Source organism: Polyodon spathula, chromosome 35 (genome assembly GCF_017654505.1).
Source record: "Polyodon spathula isolate WHYD16114869_AA chromosome 35, ASM1765450v1, whole genome shotgun sequence".
NCBI lineage: Eukaryota > Metazoa > Chordata > Actinopteri > Acipenseriformes > Polyodontidae > Polyodon > Polyodon spathula.
This window is the reverse complement of record NC_054568.1, coordinates 3,268,486-3,285,675: the sequence shown is the minus strand read 5'-3', so window position 1 is coordinate 3,285,675 and position 17,190 is coordinate 3,268,486. Positions and strand designations below refer to the sequence as shown.

The following is a 17,190-nucleotide window of genomic DNA, read 5'->3' as shown; positions in this document are numbered from 1 at the left end:
CCATCAATAATTGCCCTCTGTGCCAGCAGAGATGAAAATCTTTGGTTGTAAATAGGGAACAATCCAAAGTTATTTGTAAGAATATCAGGTCTGAATGGAATTGAGGGTTCTATATGCAAATAAAAGGAATTGTGTTTTCCTAAAGTAATAGGTAAGTCCTTGGCTCTGACAGCCACAGACTTTTCCAAAGTCTTTAATGGTTTTAAAACAGTTAGCGATTTACATGAGTGGTTTATACCTTCGGTTCCTTTTACAACCATCTAGAACAGTTTTATGGATATAACTTTTAATTTTGTTAGTGTAAAAACGATTTTGAAAACACATTTTTCTTTAAATCATTTATTTATTTATTTGTGAAAATGGCAGAATAGCTGCTAATTAAGTACTATAATGCTAGACAATATACACAAAAGTACCATTATATGATTGTTGATGGACTGTTTCCATAAATAGAAGACCCCTTGGCAATACTGGGGATACCCCCAAAATGTCCAAGGTCATTGCTGCACACTGGGGCTTCAATGGTGAAATGCCGATATTCTCCACCTGAGGGCGCTGTCCCTCCCATTGCGTAGTGACTCGTGCCCCGCCCCCTCAGGTGTAGTCCAGACTCGGGCCCCGCCCCCTCACCTGAATCACAGGTGCTGCGGGTAAGATGGCGGAGAGGCGAGTTTGTGCTTCTGTTTTTATTTTTTGGTTTTTATTTATTTATTTATTTTTCTTTCCCTGCTGGATAACCTATGGAGAATGTAGAGCGTTTGTTTTCCTAATCCAAATGCGGGACTATTAATTGCTATTTCTCTGTTTGGGGGGGGGAAAGGTGAATCCGGCGTTTTAAAGGTAAGATATTGTTTTTCATTTTGCATATAAAGGTAAGATTTTTTGTGGCATAAGGCTAACTATTCCGTTAAATATATTATATATATATATATATATATATATATATATATATATATATATATATATATATATATATATATATATATTTTGCCGGTACATATAATAATTATAATATATATGGCATGATAATTGTTAATATATAACATAAATTATATCCACGTAATAACTGAAATAATTTGATACACGTGTTCAGGCATTAAAACGACGTCATTTAACATTTTGTATGTAGCTCCTGTTAAAACGTTGTCTTCTGTGGCTTCATAAGTTGCAGTATATATATATATATTTAACATGTAAAAAGTCTAATTAAATAAGTCATAAAATTGTATTAAAAAAGGACAAAAATAAACTGAAGTTTTGATTGTAAAGTGGGAAAACTAGCCTAACATTTAAAAGCTAATTTGCAATAATACGTTTTAAATCTTGGTTTAAAAACGCTGAGTCCAGGTTTCCCTGCCAGAAGGCTGCAGAGCATCCCATAATTTATTAAAAGGAATTACTGAGGTACTCTCTGAGAAACATTTCAATAGAATAAATGAAAACGTGTAAATCGTGTTTTTGTTGGATTGTTTAATTGATTTGAGGATACTGTGTCAGGAGTGTTTTGATACTTGCATTAGCCTTTGTGTTATAATTAAAACTGAAAATAGAAAACAAATGAATAGACCATTAAAAATAAATCAACATTGATTTTGAGCCCCTCTTGCGCATTGAAATAATGCGTTCTTCGTGGTGTGTATTTTGAACGTAGAATATGAGTCTGTTGTTTACGAACTGTTTATTGGTGGTAGCAGTATTGATTTATTTATCTATTGTATTTTCTTATAGGATCTCTTATCATGTACCGGTGAACCTGGAGTCTGGTCTCCAAGTAACCACACTTCAATATGGTGTACGATCATTACGCTACTGTAAGTACAGCTTATAAACGGTCAATACTGTACTCAAGCATAGCCATGCTCACTTGTTAACTTTGGCAGGGGCAGTTAGGAAGCGTCAGATGGTAGTTGCGTGAAGTAATGCTCATTATTGCTTTTATAAGCTAATTCGCCTGTGTAAGTGATATAACACAATGTAATATACCTCTTTTGTATCAATCTGATATTCTACCATGGGCTGTTTAACATATCAGACGCTTGTGGAAATGAGAATGACTCTCTTTGAAAAGTGCTTCCTGTGTTGTTCTGTAAAATGGTAAAGTTCAAAGACATTCTGCCGCAGCTTTCATGTTCCAGAACCATTGGAAGGTCAGACTGTGTTTTTTCTTCTTCTCATAAATCAATGTTATGAACTCGTTGTGTAGAACTTGACTCTTAATAGACAATATATTCTCCGTTATTGTATTTGTATCTTATATTGTTTATTTGTTATACTGTTTTGCATACGTGTTTTTGATCACTTTTATTGCAGACGCATGGTGGTGTTGCTCTGGGTCCAGCGTTTGCTTATACCTGCCGACGCTACTGATTAAGTTTAAATGGTAAGTCAACATGTTTGCGCACACTTACAGTACGTTTTTATGATGCCTTACACTTATCAGGTGTGCAATAACTATTGCTATTCATGAGAGAGAGCGCACAGAATAGAGATGCGCAAATTATACAAGCTGGACAGAAAATATGTGATTTTAAGTGTAGGCCCTACTGTAAAAAAAACAAACAAAAACAAAACAAAAAAACCTGAAGACTTAAATAATTAATAAGACACATATTGTAAAACAAAGTTTGTTTATTTGCTTTTAACATTTCCTTTGGAACACAAGATAACACGAACAGTGCAGCGGCACAGCAACGATATAGGACACATTTAAACCAAAAGCTCATCACGTTTTGGGTAATGCGCAGTGTAAATGCTTCAAGTTCATTGTGTGTGTCTTATTGTTTGTTTCAGGAAAACGATGTTGCTGTTGCTCTGGGTTCATTCGCCATGCTGTTCCAGCTTCTCGTTGACGGTATCCGTTGCCATGGTGATGAGGAGGAGTAATGTAATGTCTTGTTGATTTAAACAATATTTGTATATTTTATAATCCTGTTGACGTTGTTTTATATTCTAGTAAATACAGCCTAATTGCTACAGCAGTATTTGTGCAATTGTAATAACACGCTGTCGTTGCTAATGTTTGCAAGTGTTACATTTACAGTATGCCTCATTTGTTTCCTTATATGTTTCTGTCAATTGATTCAATAAATGTGTGTTTTTTTCTTCTTTTAGTATGCCATGTTTCTTGACGTTGAGGATGATGTACTGGTGTTTGGTGACGTTTTTTGGCAAGGAAAAGAAAATCTTCCTCTGTGCACGTGCAGCCAGTATCTAACAAGCCATGCAATGCCGTTTGTTTTTAAGTTGCGCTCTTAGCGGCAAAGGGGGAACGCTATTTCATGGTTTGCTGGATACTGCAGATGCTACCCTTGGTTGCGCTGGTGAAAGTTTTCCCGCCAAAAAACTTAGTATATGGGGGCTCGAGAGCACAGCAGGGGAGGTATTTGGAGCACTCCAAACAAGGTGGTAGCCACCCCACCCCACTGGGGGAAGGAGGTGAGCTGGTTACCACCTTGCTTGGAGAGCTCCAGCTGTGCTCTTGGTGCCCTATATAGTTGTATGCATGTATGGTACCAATATCGCTGTATTGTAACTTTGAACACTCCAAACAAAAAGTTAGCCAGCCTTATCTCCCATCTAAGGAGGGAGATGAGCTGGCTTCAGTCTGGTGTGCTCAAAGTAACAATGCCCTGATATTAATACCATCTGCATACGGGTATGCACATGTACACTGCCCTCCTCCAGATATTGGGTCAACCTTGAACACCCCAATATCTGATAGAGGGCAGTGTAAATACGCATACACACTGATCAAGGGCATAGCCAGCCCACCTCCCTTCCCCAGTGGGGAAGGGAGGTGGGCTGGCTACATCCTGGTTACATTTGATTGACATGTGAAAGGACAACCCCCTCCCCTATATACTAAGTTTTTTGGCGGGAAAATTTGCACCGGCACAAAAAGGGAGCGGCCTCCACAGTACCCAACAAAAAATGAAAAGGAGTCCCCCCCCTTGCCAATTGGGCAAGTTGAAAAAACAAATCTCCATTGCATCGTTTGCTAGATACTGTATTCACCACTGGTCTCAGCAAGGTTTCCACACCAAACAACTTACCCAAAGGCTGACAACACGGATCTAGAAGAAAACGATGGACAGAAACAACAATAAACAATACAACTTTTATTACACAATGAATCCAAGGCGTTAAGCAAACACACAGTCAAGCAGGCAAATAGCGATCACAATTCAACAACACGGTACACAGAAATAATCTACTGTAGCCTACATTACTGGGTTAACGCAGACACGTGACATTACTGTACATACATTGGCAAAATACAAAACATGTAAATGTATTACTCTGAAAAAACAGCAACTTGCCAACAAGTCACGGACTCCCATCTCCTCGCTTCACCTCCAGGAATTCTCAAGGAAGGCAGGAACGGCAAAGTTGCCGAGGAAAAGTGTATCAGAAGTCGGGCGGCTTCCCTGAAAAAAGCAGCAATAGTAATAATTAACAAAAAAAGACCTGAAACAGAATAAGCAACATACAAAACAGCAACGCTTCTTTCCGAAAGATGTAAATGCATACACAGTGCTGACTGCAAAGTCTCAAACAGAATTGACAAAACGCGCATAAATAAGCGCGACTACAATCTTGGAATACCCGGATACACCGCATCCACTTCTGTACTGAGATTTTATTTATTTACATCTCATAAATGCAGGGCAAAATGACAACCCATCATTGCCTATCTTTAACATGTAATGCATCTGGATTAAAATACATTTCGTGCGCACACCGAACTAACTATTCTGCAATGACCATGTGCTAATAAAGCAGTCATGTGCAGAACTGTACTGGTTTAATATCAAAAAGGGTAAAACGCTTGGTGTTAATAAACACATCTTCTTTCCCTTTTATTTAAACTGGAAGTGCTTTAGGTTTATGGTTTATGTTTAAAACTCTACACATACATTACGCTAATAGATCGATAAAATACTGATTTCCCTCAGATCTGTGCTTCTCCTACATCTGGTATAGTGCAGTATGATTGCTGTAGCTTACTGAAAAGGTACCGTTTCCGTAATTGTGATGTTGCTGAAAATAATTACATTTTTAATTGTTACCAAAAACAAAACGGAACGCAAATATTTAGTTGGCAATGCAGTCTAATAATGCACAATAATCTGTGCGAGAAAGTAAACCCCACTTACCATGAAACAAGCCTGAAGGAGTCACCGATTTCACATCCTCCCATAACACACATAGACAGGACCCAAGATCCATCTGCTTCTGAAAAGAAATAAACTGTTAGGAATCAAGGTACACAAAACAGTTTGGACGATTCCATTCTTACTGTATTTAACTTGTGCCATTGTAATGTCCAATATACAACACAGACATACTCTAGTGCTAAGGCTATTTTTTTGTTGCAATTGTTTTTTCAAGCTAAATGTTACATTGTATATATGAATGATTGCATGTGAAATGTCAAAGTGCATGTGAAAAACAAACGCGAGTTTCTATTCCAGATCCAGTTAGGACGTATTTATTGGTCATGCAGTGCGGGTAACGTTCTGGAATGAGCATGTCTGTTTTCAGAGCGCATTCCGTCACCAGTATATTTTAATAAAGTGTACATTATTATGCACGAATCACGTGGGTGTGTAAATGTATCCTTGAGTAATTACACAGGTTTTCTGTGTGGAGCATCTTTTTTTTTCATAATATTTAAACACAAAGCTATATACATACTGTATATGTCTGTACATAGCCCATTAATTATGTTATCATGCAGAAACATTTATTTAAATGGTATTTTAATTACAAAATACTGCGCGGATAATCTTAAAGAAAATAAACCCTCCACGTACCATGAAACAAGTCTGGCTCAGTCAAGGATTTCATTTGCCCCCCATGATAGACTCTGCACTCGGACCCACGTATCTAACCTGGGTGGGAAGAATCTATATAATATATATATATATATATATATATATATATATATATATATATATATATATATATATATATATAGCAAGTCCTGGAAAACCCCCTTTTTGGGGGAAAAAGCAGTTTGTGTTTTTTTTTTTTATATTATTATGTAAACTTTCTATGTAAATAAAAAAACGTGCAAATGTAATGCACACTATATTACACATAGACAAAACATTTATTTAAACTATATGGACAAAAAAGTAAAATATAAATACAAAGGTAGTTTGGACGTTTTGGTCATTCATATATTGCGCTTACATTTCTGTGTGTAGGCTTAATCAATTTGTAATGTTGCATTCATCTAATTCCAGTTTTAAAAAAAACATATTCAAATGAAATATAACTAATATTGGTCGGTCAGGGTTACACAAACAAGATAAACACACGTAAGCACGCTTCATTCGCTTCTAACAAATATGCAGCCTCAATGGCAAACGGTATGCAAACAAAAATGCCTAAAATGTGGCCAGATTGATTTTGCAAATAAAGCTCACGCTTAAAAAAAATGAATTAACATTAGCATTTACACATGTCAAATAATCTTTTCATTTTTCAGTTCAACTGAAACCCTAACAAACACACTTACCTTAAGCAGGACGATGTTCTTTGTTCAAAATTCATACAAAGCAGTTAAAAAAAAAACATAGTAGCACCTTAAATTAAGCAACAATTACATTATATCCCGCTAGAACTATACACAGAGATAAACGGTAATAAAAAAAAACAACAAAATAAATAAACAAACAAAATTCAGAGACCAGCAGCACAAACTCACCTTGCCGCCATCTTTCCAGCTGCACCTGTGATTCAGGTGAGGGGGCGGGACCACAGTCAGGACTACACCTAGGAGGCGTGGTCAGAGCCAGGAGTACACCTGGGGGGGGGGGGGGGGGGGGGGCGTGCCCGAAACAGAACAGCAGGACTCCACAGCTACAGGTGGAAATATTGGCATCTCATTAGAGCTCCACTGTACACACTTACAAATTGTAACTAACCAGTAGAATATAAATATTTCTCACACAATTACCAAGGCTCCAGTGGCGCAATCGGTTAGCGCGCGGTACTTATACAGCAGTACACAAGCAGAGCAATGCCGAGGTTGTGAGTTCGAGCCTCACCTGGAGCACAGGATTTTGCAAAACGAACTTTGCACTGCAATATCTAAGAAGTAAAGAACACTTCCACTGTTACAAAAAAAAATACCTCAAGCAATTTCATAGCTTTTTTTTTTTTTTTACTACATTGTCATCTGTACATGATGTATAGTTCGTATGATATATATTGAAAACACATATAGCCCACACGTTAGGTTTTCAGTTCCTCTCTCACACTTTCACTGTTGCAGTGGATTTATACCGCCGTCTACTGGACGTCTGTTTTATAGTATGTATTAATATACTATTTCATGTAGTACGCACTTTCCACTGTATTTAGTTTTCACTATCATGTATTATAAACGTTCCACTATTTCATGTTATGCTTTTTTTACTGTATATCATGTATTATGCATTTCTCTGTATTTAAAGTATTATGGATTTTCTTCTTGTTACTGCATCTTGTTAAGTGCTTTGTAATGGTGGTCCACTATAAAAGACGCTATATAAAAGAAGACAGATTGATTGGTTGATTATAGCTTGTAACACTGGAACAAGAAGATATGAAGGCAATACAATGCCTACAATTTTGGTAAGAGCTATTTGCACGTTGAAACATTGAGGTTGCACAGTCTCACAGTCATTCTGCATGTTATACTAATTTATGATTATTGGGTAAAAGGTTTACACCCTTCCATACATTTTTCTCCACGGACCTGGTTGTTTTTTTTTCCAGTTTGCTTACATTCCTTAACAGTACTGTACTCTTCTATCTTTAGGATTACAAGCCTCATCCCTTTTTCTGTCACTATGAAATGTCATACAAGCTCTGTAACCTCTAAGGGCACACAGTATAGAACTGCAACTCACCTGTGATATTGTTAAAGACTAAGTTAACATAAAACCTGCAAACGTTTGTGTGTTGCTAATGGGCCCTCGAATTTTACTTTTCTTAAATCAACCTTTTATAATCCTTTTGAAATCTTAATCCACCATTTAACTTTTTGTTTTTAATTTAACATGTCAGATAATTCTTCCTTGCATGTGAAAGTCAAGGTAGACACCATATGCAAGGATTGCACAAACACCTAAAAGACTTTGCAGTAAAATTTAAGATAATATTTAAAAATCGGTTCATAGATCAGTGGGACCTGTAACAACAAACCATTTACCAACTATATATTAAAATATGTAACAACATTTTTTATTAAGTAACGATGAATGTTGATAGCTATTATTTCAAAAGTTCTGGTTAAGCACATAAAACATGCATTCATGTTAAAAGCAATTAATAAAAGATCACCTGAAACTGATTCTTCCCTTCATTAAGTCCAGTATTATCCATGTTTGGTTCCTGCAAAAGTCTGCTGAACTATAATTTTCAGCTAATTAGCGGCAGATCGATAATGAAGAGAATACTAGTGTTAGGGTGCAAAAGTTTGCTGGAGATGCTCAAGGCGGACCCTGCGGTGTCAATGGTTTTGCCATCAAACCGCAGGCATAGTGTAGCCCGGACAATAACCTTCTCGACGACAAGGGAAGCAAAAACTCCATACTCCAGGGTCACCCGGCCTATGAAGTTGTAATCGAAAGAGGAGTAATTCCAGGGGTAGGCATTGAAGTGCCTCAGCCCTCTAACCCGTGGAGAACTCCCAAGCGAATGTCCACGGGGTGGACAGGACACAGCGCAGCAACCGTCCTGCTGTCGCTTCCAAGGTCTGCAAGACTATACACAACCATAGAGGGATTAGCACCTTTTAAAATGGCAATTTTAGACAGGAACCCACATTTGAATACTCAGACAAAAACAGTGACACTGACGAGTTTATGTGTGACAGCGACTGCTGACACATTCGTCATCTTGTAACACTATCGAACTGTTGAAACATATTAAAACATTTGTTGCCATTTCATGTCATTTGTGTCCGAAGCAGTAAATAACTGAATTTAGAAAGTAAATAAATAAATAAAACTAACTCCATAGGCTATAAAGTTAAATATATACTTTGTAGACAGCTGTTTAATATTCTTTATCTATGTTATATTATTTAATTATTATGGTCATTTTAATTTTTTTTGTTTGTTTTACAAAACGAGCATTTAATTTATTTTGAAGTAAATTAAAACAAAGTTTGCGTGAAAACACCCACTACCCAACATTCAGATAACAAGCTCGTTAGTACTAGTGTAGTTGCAAACTTTAAATAACCAGTACACTACAAATATATAACCTGCTTCAAAGACACACAAGAGGGTTTTTTTTTTTTTTGTTTGTTTGTTTTGCTTTAACGTGGGGGCTTATTTAAAACTTCTGCTCAAACTTCGAGAAATTAAGGTTTGCAAAAAACAATTGACCTCCTGCTCCATTTGAGAATGATACACGAGTTATTGTGTACAATTGTTTATGTAATTCATTACATATCAATGATTAAGCTTTCATGTAGTATGACTGATGCAGTATTTGACTTTTGTTCGTCTTCCTTATTTTCACAGTCGAAGCCAGGTGGTTAGCTGATGAAAGTAAACAAATTGCCTTATGAGGCAATACCACGTGTCAGCCTGATGCCTTTGCGACTCCATCTTGGTAAAGGAGAGTGGAGGAATTTAACCCTCCTATTGTGTTCAGAATTTAGGCACATCTGTTGTGCTTTGGGTCATATTGACCCGATGCAATTTCAAACTTATTTAAACAGCCTTAAATTGATTAACTGTTTTTGTTTCCAAAAGTTTTACTCTTTTCTGCTCTTTTAGTCCAGGAGCTGTGATAAAACTTATTTGACTGCCAACCTGGGAGCTCCTCATTTTGAAATGTCTTTACCAGTGAGATGCTGTTGCAATACTGACAGAGAAAATTAGGCTCTGCCTTGTAGATGTATATTGTTTGTTTTTCTGTTTATAAATATCTCCAGACAGGTGCAGCCATTTCCATAAATAATAATAATAATAATAATAAATAATAATAATAATAATAATAATAATAATAATAATAATAATAATAATAATATAACAAATTAAAGTTGTTTATTTTATTCCTGCACACAAATGTACATAGATAAATGCCACAAGTCAAAGTGACCCAAAACATCTTATTTGTACACATGACCTGTTCTAAAAAAAATGAACATCTCAAAAGTTCTGTTTTCCTTGTATAAGTTCATGACCCCAACTTAGGAAAAGTCATAAAATATTATATAGAAAATGAAAAGAAAAATAGCCTTTAAGCTAATTGGAAGCTACAGTTGGGTCAAAAAGACCCGAAAGCTAATAGGAGGGTTAATCTTTGACAAAGCTGTAGGCAGTAGCGGTTTATAATAGACGATTTTTACCAGTTATGTTACCTTAATTGTGTTTCCCCGAAATACTGATGAAAAATAAAATATGAAGTTATTGTACCCCAATACTGTGAAATGCAAAAACGGGACACATTTGATACTGTATATTTGATAACAATATTTCAAAAGTAAATATCAACATTAAATGCTTCTTAAAATGAATATGAATGCATATGCAAATGTATTACTTACCTATTCTGTTCCACTTTGTAGATTGTCACTGTAAATTATTACTGTATAGCCTGCCTTTAAAATAACAATAGTGATGCCTGTTGCCTACTGTTATCCCCCCCCCCCCCCCCACCCCCACCCCCCCAAAACGCTTTGCGAACCTTGGAATCTTTTGGAGCCCTTGGTATTCTCCCTGACATTCTTATTTTATCTCACAGCGGTATCCCAAACCAAGGTGTCTCGGAGAACACCTGCTGAGTTACACATCTGGTTAATTGGTCTCTTGGCATTTAGCTTCCTGTGGTGGGCTTAACATTTTTGCAATGTGCTGCCTTTCCGAATATATAATTCTTAAAGAGGTAGCTTAAGACTCTGGCAAAAAGAAATGGACAAGTATAGTCATACATGCAATGTGTTTTTTTTTTTTAATATAATGAAAGGGATGTTCAATTTTGTTGAGTTCCCTAAACGTTTCAACTTTAGGATTAAACATGTTTAAAGTTTAACATATTGGGATTTTTTTTTTTAAATCAATCGCAAAATTGAGAAGCCCCCTCCATCAATCCAAGGGAACACAAAGCTGCTTTTTCAGGAACAGTGGCTTGAAACCTGGTTCCAGGAGACCTAGTTTGAGACAATTTTGTTGAATCAAACCCCAAGTCTCCACTGGTGTGCCGTGCAGTGGCCTGAAAACAGGTAGTAAGCCAGAAAGTGGTTTTGTGTTCCCTAAGCATTAGAGTGCTATTAATTTTTGATGATATTGTGTTCAATACCCTTATATAGGTCAGACTAGATATATAATAATAATAATAATAATAATAATAATAATAATAATAATAATAATAATAATAATAATAATAATAATAATTTTTTTTATATAGTGCCTTTCATAGTGAACCACCATCACAAAGCACTTTACAAGATAAGAGACCAGGATGTGTGAACTATGCATCAGCTGCAGAGTCACTGAGCACAAGGAGGTTAAGTGACTTGCTTATGGACACAAAATGGGGGGGGGGGGTGTTATGAGGCAGCATCTTGCCCATGAACTGACTGGATGAAGCTTGAGTAGAAGGGGGAGGAGGCGTGTCCTTCCCTCCCTCTCTCTCACTCCATCCGACCCTCCTCTTCTCTAACACATACTTATTTAATGGATCCAGTTGGCTATACAGAATCAAGACTCTTCAACCATCCACAGTGCAAAGAGTGGGAGAAACCAGTTTGCTTGGGTACGTAACGATAAAAAAAAATTTGAATCGCCTTCATTGTTTTGTTCTTATTCAAAATGTCTTCTTTAAAAATGAATTGGAACACTATGCATTGAGAATTGTGATACTTCTAGTAATGGAAATGATGGGTTGACTATGGGCAGAAAGTGCTACTTATTGTATTAAAGATATAACATGTAGTGGAGATGTGAGCTTCACCACATTTCCCCTACAAGTGTGTCTGAAACCTGCCCTAGAGGGACCACCTTCTAAGAGGATGAGGGAGCACTTCAGTCCATCTGGTGGCATTTGTTATGAATTTTATGATCTAAAGTTAAACCTTCAGATGCTTTATTGACGCCTCAATATAAATTGAGAAACTGAAACCTAAAAATGATCAGTTTCTTGGTGTTTTTTCCTCCCCACAGTGATTGATATAGCTTCATTTTCTAGGTGTCGCACTTCATAGCCAGCGTGAAATTTCATTGCTCTGAATATGGGCACTTTTATCTCGACTGTCCTCAGAATAGGATGCAACAGTTTGTAGCTAAAACTAATTATTTATTTATTTTTAACTGTGAAGAAAAATAGATTTAGAATGTATCAAATTACATAAATACAGCCTGCCCTCTGATTTTATATAGATATATAATGTACATATGTACTTTATGGGTGAAGACGACAAACCTAATTTCATTTAACGATACTTTTCAAGTATTGTAAACCCTTACCTCTAAATCCACAGCCTATTTTAGCAGCTGCCATGAAATTAAAAAATGCAAACGAGGCTATAGATTCAGCAGTGACATAGTCTATCCATAAAAGAGTTGTGTTGCGCACAAATATTATATATATATTATATTTTACATATCCCAATGGAAATTTATACTTTCTAGCAATTTCTTAAAAGCAAAGAATTTTATAAAAAAAAAAATCCTTTGCAGAAAAAAGTTTTGCTTTTGTGGGTGAGGAAAAAGTTACAAGAAATAAATGTCTACAATTATTTTTCAGCAATTTGGTTGGTTGCAAAACTCCAAAAATGTTCATTCAAAAGTATTCATGCCCTTTGACGCTATGATAGTATTGTCTACAAGGTGCTAGACTATGCTGGATTGTGGGTGAGCATTCTTAAAGTATAAAAGGGTTAGGTATAGGATTATTTCTGTCATTACCAGTAAGTCAATATGGGAAAAAGTAAAGAGCTATCTGAAGACCTTAGTCAGAAAATAATTTATTGTCATAAAGTTGGAGAAGGATACAAGAAGATTTCCAAATATTTCCAAACTATTGTTTCTATTATCAACAAGTACAAGACTCATGGTAGTGTCACCGTGCTCCCTCGGTCTGGAAGAAAGAAGGTTCTTTCATCAAGAACAAGTAGAAGAAATGCGAGGAAGGTTAATAACAATATGATATTGACTGCTAAAGATATTCAAAGTGAACTGGCTGCAAGAGGGACTGGGGTTTCCATTTCAACCACAGGTCCAGTATTGCAAGATGAAGGTCTCAATGGTTGCAGGCCAAGTTAAAAGCCACCCTTAGGAAAATTTCACAATGACAATTGCTTAAAGTTTGAAAAACTTCATTTGAATGATGGATATGTGTTCTGGTCAAAGGTTTTGTGGAGTGATGAAACAAAAATCGAGCTATTTGGGCATGCTAATAGTTGTTAGGGCTGGAGAAGGTCTGGTGAGGCATACAAAGAAAAGAACACCATACCTACTGTCAGGCATGGAGGTGGTAATATCCTTCTATGGGGCTATCTTTCCTCTAACGGCACAGAAAATTTAGTTCCAATGCATGGTAAAATGGATTCCATAGCAAAAGATATTGGCCAATCATCTGAAACTGTCCGCTACAAAACTTTGTTTAAAGCGCGAAAATCTATGTCAGAATGGTTAAGAGGAATAAAATCAAAGTTGTGGAATGGCCTAGTCAAAGCCCCAATCTAAACCCGATTAATTATCTCCCTGTCTCCAAACTACACAACCATGTCAGCTGCCTTCCATTATTAGCAAGGCGCTGGCTCTAAAACTAAAGGACCCGCCCTTCAAATTGTTCACACACACACACACACACACACACACACACACACACACACACACACACACACACACACACACTCACCACAGATTAAGTTTTCTTTGTTTCAGAATATATTACTGTACTTGTCCATTACTATTTAGTCCTCGAAAATTGTCTGGTCAACAGCTTGGCAGATAATTAAAATGGCAATTTGTTTATTAACCCCAGTAAAACCTTTAGCAACTGTGTCATCTAAATGTAAAAATATGAAGATTTGAAAAGTTGAAACAGTTTATGAAATGTGACACCAGCTTTCAGGGGTAAGATGACATTTAAAAAGATATGTGTTATTGTTTTGAATTTGTTTATTAGTTGGACTGCCAAATTTAATCAAAGACATGGGTTGATTTTCAATGGACTAAGTGACGTTTCTCACCACCTGTTTCTCCTCCACAAGCAGTCTGCCTGTGGAGATAATGAATTCTAAAGTTTCCTTCCTCTGGCCCTTAATAAGTGCCCTGCTGGGGGCCTGCTGGGGGCCTGTTGGAGGGGCAGGTGTGGGGTGTTGATAATTAGCCGCCCCACCTCCCTTTAAGCATCCTAGACTTTGCAATCAGGATTTCCTTCTCCTTTGAACTGTTGCTAATATAAATCTCTCATGGGAAATTAACCTTTCACTTTATTTCCCTGACGTTCTCTTGCCAGTCATTTTATTGTTATATATTTTGATGATTGAGTGAAGCAGTGTCTCAGTTAACACATCTGCTAATCATTTTATGTCATTTTAAATATGACCACAGCCTCCACAAACTGCACAAGGTAAATATATATATATATATATATATATATATATATATATATATATATATATATATATATATATATATATATATATATATATATATATAGATACCTTATAAAATCAGCATTAGTGGAGATTTCTATGTCGTTTTTATTAAAGTATTCGTCAGGGTACAGAATGACGTCATAGCACTTTCCAGGGCACAGAAGCGTTCAACTACTATCATTCAGTGTGAACATTGTTCATTACAAACATTCTCAGCTGAACTCACCTCTGGTCTTGCTCGACCTGTGACTGCTGATCATAATCTCATTGGAGGGCTTCTCCATTCTGGCTGTGGCTTACTGAATGATTCACTGTGAATGAAGAGTTCCTTCTTGACTGCTATTTGATTCCTCTGCATCCCTCTCTGTGTTCTGGCCAGGGCCCAAACAGCGAGTGAAGACCATGTCCAACAATATGACAAAGACTGCAGAGGCACGCAAGGCAGTGGAGCAGCTCAAACTGGAGGTCAACATCAACAGGATAAAGGTTAGTCTGATATAGCAGAAAGGATCTTCTTTAGCTCGCTGTGTTATTTGCATTATTAGACACAACAAAGACACAAAAAGTCCGGTAACCGCCATTGCTTCCTCTTTAGGTTTTAATATTCTCAATTATCAGCATTAAAACGCAGGTTAAATAACCAAAGAAGTAATGCAGTAATAGACTTCCTGGGAAGCAAGGCAAACAAACTGAAAACTTCCTTTAACCTAGCATAGTGCCAGCTGTTTGAACTTTTTAGACTAATGCAGCCAAAGCCACTCGAAGGATAGACAGTCTGTAATGAGCCCCTTAAGGAACACAAGGAATTGAGCGCTTGTTCAAATGGTTTCTTCTTATAAATACATTTGACAGTGACTCAGGCATCACAAGGAGGAAACTGATCCTTTGGTCCAACTTGCCGGTACATTTTTTTAAAACCCTGTTTCGGGCATTGCAAAAATAGCATTGTTTTTTGTATTTGTGGGACGTTACTTGTACCTTAAAAAAGGGTTCACATTGAACACAAGGTCCTTGCTGGTTCTGTAGGTCTCGAAGGCTGCTGCTGACCTTCTGGCGTTCTGCGAGACTCATGCGAAGGAAGACCCCCTGGTGACAGCTGTGCCCTCCTCAGAAAACCCCTTCCGTGAAAAGAAGTTGTTTTGCATTATCCTGTAACCTGTCCCCAACATCAGCAACTATATCATGTAATTATTTGGCAGACACCTTTATTCAAGGCGACTTAAAGGTGTTACAGGGCAGTACAGGGTTACAATGCAAGCTCAATCTTCAATTACAGTGTAGTATACAGTAAGTGCAACAAATATAATACAATATGAACTAAGATACAGCAAGTTAGGATTACAACAAGATTATAATATCTACAATGACATATTAGTAGTGCAAGGATAGTGCATTAGGTGAAGGTCCAGCACTAGATGCTTAGGTCCAGTACATAGTAGGAGGGGTAGATCAAGATATTTTGCATATGTCATAATATCACAGATGCAAAAATCAACCATATAACAATCTTCCAGTGTATGGTATTATGTGTACAACTTTCGTTCTGTGCATGGAACATAGGGCTGAATTTTAAATTTAAAAAACTCTTTCTATATGTTTAGTAATAGTTCTCTTACTATGACAGCCATTGTTTGCCATTGTTTCTACACAATAAGATTATGACCAGCTCAGGCCTAGAAACGTACTTTCAAAAAGGCAAAGTTAATATTAAGGAGAATCACTGATAATGCCGAGGGTAGATGTAGACGTGGGTGAAAGAAATCGCCACCAGGTGGCGGCCTAAGCCCCTTTCTCAAATAAGAACTAGACTTTTCAATTACAATTTGATGCTGTATTTCCCATGTAAAGGCCTCAAGTGTGTTGGTCTTATATGAATATGAGATCCTATTGTAAATGACCCTTGATTCAGCACTCAGTAATTATGGGCAGTATAAATATGCTATCAAGAAATGCTAACTGGTTAGATACAAACAATACTTTGTGTATTTTAAATAACTGTATTTGTATATTATTTTAAAATTAAACGCTACAAAATGCTACTTTTTTAGAAATTGCTTTTTAATATTGTATTGCTAGTAATATTTGTTGTTTATTATATAACAAAAAAAAAAAAACTATTACACAAATTAACTTTGCAGAATGAATGTGAAATCATTCATTCACCATTTATTATTTTATTGTGGTGATAATTTAGACAAGGCAATTACTCCTATATATTCTTCACGTTGCTATACGGTAACTTAAAATTGTTGTAGCTTATAAAATAACTCCAACTGTATTACCTGTAAGTAACTACCTGGGATCAATTATAGTTTCAATTACTCAATTTACTGAAATTATAATTACACTGCTGTTGTGTTCAATTACAATTATGCTGCAATAATTACAATTACTTTAAAAAATAAGTTATATAAACAAGTACCCCCAGTCACATATTTACTCTGCTCTAAATAAGCAGGCAATAATCCCAGGTACAAACACAGAAGTAAACTATATCACATTTTTTCAAACAAACGGGGACACCAAAAGTAACTGAAAATACATCAATAATGATCGAATGGGGGAATTAGTGT

The 17,190-nt window shown here is 36.4% G+C and overlaps 1 protein-coding gene, 1 long non-coding RNA gene and 1 other non-coding gene across 3 annotated transcripts; all 3 read left to right on the top strand.

Moving 5' to 3' along the window:
• The first annotated feature begins 623 nt into the window (after positions 1 to 623).
• Positions 624 to 3,088, top strand: LOC121303789. Its single transcript, XR_005947866.1, has 4 exons — positions 624 to 840; positions 1,729 to 1,811; positions 2,311 to 2,380; positions 2,791 to 3,088. It is a non-coding gene; the product is annotated as an uncharacterized LOC121303789 (long non-coding RNA).
• A 3,883-nt stretch (positions 3,089 to 6,971) lies between these two features.
• trnai-uau lies at positions 6,972 to 7,066 on the top strand. The gene is made up of 2 exons: positions 6,972 to 7,009; positions 7,031 to 7,066. It is a non-coding gene; the product is annotated as a tRNA-Ile (tRNA).
• Positions 7,067 to 15,006: 7,940 nt separating this feature from the next.
• LOC121303899 (guanine nucleotide-binding protein G(I)/G(S)/G(O) subunit gamma-8-like) lies at positions 15,007 to 15,968 on the top strand. Its single transcript, XM_041234752.1, has 2 exons — positions 15,007 to 15,103; positions 15,644 to 15,968. Exons 1-2 carry the CDS (start codon positions 15,020 to 15,022, stop codon positions 15,770 to 15,772), a joined length of 213 nt encoding a protein of 70 aa, XP_041090686.1. The 5' UTR covers positions 15,007 to 15,019; the 3' UTR covers positions 15,773 to 15,968.
• Positions 15,969 to 17,190: the final 1,222 nt, after the last annotated feature.

Bases quoted from the DNA above. Each gene is read 5' to 3' on its own strand.
- LOC121303899 (XM_041234752.1), top strand. From the start codon at position 15,020: ATGTCCAACAATATGACAAAGACTGCAGAGGCACGCAAGGCAGTGGAG. The intron at 15,104-15,643 runs GTTAGTCTGATA...CTGGTTCTGTAG, and splicing joins TCAACATCAACAGGATAAAG to GTCTCGAAGGCTGCTGCTGA.